Raw genomic sequence first — 3,578 nt, forward strand, 5'->3', positions numbered from 1 at the left:
AAAGAAGATTCTCAAGGGATTTCATGACTAAAATAAATGACATGGTCCTATAATTATTGATACTTTATACCAACATCTTATTCATCTTTTCTCTTTAACTAATCACATTTTCATCCTTTTCTTCTTGTATGTAGAGTCATTATCATACTCACTTAATCATTGCATGCTATAATTTGGTGTTATTAATATTCAAAAAAAAGTTAGAGGAAAAGACTAGAATGCTTTGGTCAAACATGAGTTGGTATATATATTAATTATCTTGAGTATAGTTATTTCCATCAAAGTGTATATTTTGATTCATAATTTAACACCTTAATGAGTACATAAAATTTGGTATAATCATAATGGTCCAAACATAAACAAGGTAGAGGAAAAGACCAATAACTAGGTCATAAGTCACAATTAGAGAAATGTGATCAAATTTGTCTTAATTTAACTTTTTGAATGAAAAGTAAAGTTTTTTTTTTCAAAATCAGTTTATTTTGATTCAGTTCTGACATTAGATGGTTTCAGTCTCATTCCAATCGCAGTTGCATGTGATTGAACCGTGGTTCTCGATACTAAATCCAATGTCAATTATCACTGAACTAATTAACCATCGGTGAATAAAAAGTAAAGTTACTCGTCATGTTCTAATATATAAAAATAAAAATAAAAACCTCTAATTTTCATGGTTATATGACATAGCATGATACCTTTTCCATTTAAATGTTCACTATTTGTACACATTGGTGGAAATTGAGCAAGTAAATAAAAAGAGTGGAATTTGAGTCTTTTCACCTTATTGTAATGGTAAAGAACTATTTTTCCACAAGATCTTTCTATATATAGTTATTATATACCTTCAATGACAAAGGAAATTGTGGTGGAAACTTACAAAAGATTGAATACAAATAATTAACCAGAGAAAAGCAGGGACAAAAGTTCAATTCTATTACTATCCAAATAACATACTCTTCATTTACCACCTGCATAACAAAGTTAAAAAAGAGTAAAAATTAGCAATTAGTAAATGTTTAAAATTAAAGAAAGAAAAATGTGCATAAAATCTATACATACCTCTCTGCTTTTCACAAACTTTGGACAAGAAGGAAAGAAAGACAATTATTAATGCAACACCAGCAATAAGTCCAATTAGTATGGCTAGTGTCTTCTCAATTTCATCATCATTGTGATTTTCATCATCTACACATCATAGCTTATAGATTTATGTTAAAACTTTATAGGGGGTAATTGTTCATTTCTAATGCTACACATATAGTTACAAAAGCTATATGTATTAGAAATTTCCTATTAAGTGCACAAAGATAATACCAACTAGGAAACAACAATATTTATCAAACACAAAAATGAGAAAAAAAAATACTACTAACTAATTTGAGTTTACCCCTAATTAAGCTTCTAGACCAATTCTAATTTTCCACACCACCTCCATACCTCTCCACATGGGAAGATCATGAGCTTGTAAGCAAAATTCAAAACAAAGCAAAAACAATTCTCACTCAATAATTTTTTTATAAAAAAAAAATGCTAAAATAAACATTAAAAATATAAATATCCGACATCGATTCAACAAGCACACATATTTTGAATTTTACCCTTTAATAGTGAATAATTAAAAATTTACAAATTTAAATTTGCGTTCTTAAATTTAAAAATCTACATTCTTAAAGTCAAATATCTTTGCACGTCAAAATTTTAGTCTATGTTTAAAAGTTTAAAAAATCACGACGTCAACTAACTTTTATTAAAAGCTATTACTTGTAATTTCTCAAAAGGGAAATGCTAACAAGTGCCCCAGGGGCACTCTTTAATAGCTTTAAAAAGTAAGTTTTTCTTGGAAATATGCGTAATTAATGCATCGAAAATTGAAATGGTGAACTTTTGAAAGGATATTTTCTTTATTTAGAATGCTTAAAGAGTGCCCCTGGGGCACTCGTTAGCATGACCCTTCTCAAAATTATATTGAATATGATTGAGGACGTGCGGTAGCATATACTCGATTATCAACTAGAGGCTTAATAACATACTCCCACTAATAAACGGCGAGATTAATTCTTTTGAATTAATCGACTTTGTGGTCAAAATATCTAACAAATTTAAAATATAAAACAAGATATGGCATAGAGTAGAGGTGGAATGCACTTACCGTTACCACCCCGCGAGTGAACTCCACCTTCCGAATACCGCACGTAGCATTTAGCCAAATACATATCACCCCAAGTAGAACCTCCACACTCACTTCTCAACCGTTGGATCGCATCCGAAACACAATCCTGACACTCGCTGGAACTCAAATCCCCGGTACACTGCGCCGCACCTGAAAAATCCCCAGAAGAAGTCGTTCTAAAAGTCTTATAAACCCCATCGGACGACTCTAAATAAGCCAGCACATCATCTCTCGCATCCGAAGTCAACCCAATCGACGGTCCACATTTCTTGATCACTTCCGTTTTATCCTCCACCCCAATAAACTTAACATTATCGTACTTTACGAAACAACCTTCGAGCTGCAACGCGCCACCGTAGGTTTCGAAACAGAGTGTTCCGAGTTGACTCACCGCGCGCTCCACACACGTTGAACACTGGTCATTGGTAATATCACCGCGACACTGGAAAATTCCGTAGACCGTCTCCGATGAGGTGGCTCCCGGAACAGTGAAATTGTTGTAGGTTGTGAAGGCTGCCGAGTTGACTAAGGAAGAGAGGATCGAGTTTACGCTTGTTTCGTAGGTGGAACCAGGTGAGAATTTGAGACGAGAACAACCACCGAAGATGAAAGAGTTAGTGTCGGAATATGAAGGAGTTGTTGTCATCATGGTTAAGATTGTGACAAGGAAGAGAAGAGACAGTGCCATGTTTGTGTTTGAAAGTGGTTATGTTATGTTATGATATGTTATGTTATGATATATGATAATATGAAAAGTGAGAATGGAAAGTTTTGGATTCTTGTTGCTTAAAGGAGAATTTACGTAAGGAAGATGAGATGAGGGAAGGAGAAGAGAAAAGCAGAGTGAGTGTGGAGTGATAAATGGTTAAAGCTTATTGTTGCTTATGTAATGTCTTGTACCTACGCTTTTTATTTTATTGTTCTTTCTTTTCTTTGGTTAGCTTTTAGCTTTTGGGATTTTGGATTTTGGATTGAGTTAATGGCAATTGTAGTTTTAATGTTGGTTATCACTAAGTGAAGTTTGAAGTCAAAAAATAGTTAAGAGGGTAGAGTGACAATTGATTCCAAAGACATTCATTTAAAAGCCAAAAGATGATATGACTTTCACCTAATGCATACTATTATTGCATGGAAAGGCATTCATAACTACAATTATTTTTTCTAACTACTTCTATGTGACTCACTATATCCTTATTTTTTTCAACTACTAAGAATCTCTTTAGAACGAGCTTTTTGACCATAGTAGTGTAATTTAAATGTCTAAATATTGATATTGTATTTAGGGAAATTTGGAGGCCTAGGCCATGTAGAAATTATGGATCAAATCAATGACTTTGAGTCAAAAATTATGGATCAAATCAATGACTTAGAGTCAAAAATAAATTTCTTTGCCATTACACTAATTAAC

General features: G+C 32.8%; 1 protein-coding gene across 1 annotated transcript; it reads right to left on the bottom strand.

Moving 5' to 3' along the window:
- Window positions 1-660: 660 nt before the first annotated feature.
- Window positions 661-3,192, bottom strand: LOC131646164 (plasmodesmata-located protein 6-like). Its single transcript, XM_058916295.1, has 3 exons — window positions 2,150-3,192; window positions 1,060-1,185; window positions 661-968 (listed from the first exon to the last, which is right to left on the bottom strand). The coding sequence occupies exons 1-3, from the start codon at window positions 2,856-2,858 to the stop codon at window positions 958-960; spliced, it is 846 nt and encodes a 281-aa protein (XP_058772278.1). The 5' UTR covers window positions 2,859-3,192; the 3' UTR covers window positions 661-957.
- Between the last annotated feature and the right edge of the window lie 386 nt (window positions 3,193-3,578).

This window comes from Vicia villosa, linkage group LG2 (genome assembly GCF_029867415.1).
Source record: "Vicia villosa cultivar HV-30 ecotype Madison, WI linkage group LG2, Vvil1.0, whole genome shotgun sequence".
Lineage (NCBI taxonomy): Eukaryota > Viridiplantae > Streptophyta > Magnoliopsida > Fabales > Fabaceae > Vicia > Vicia villosa.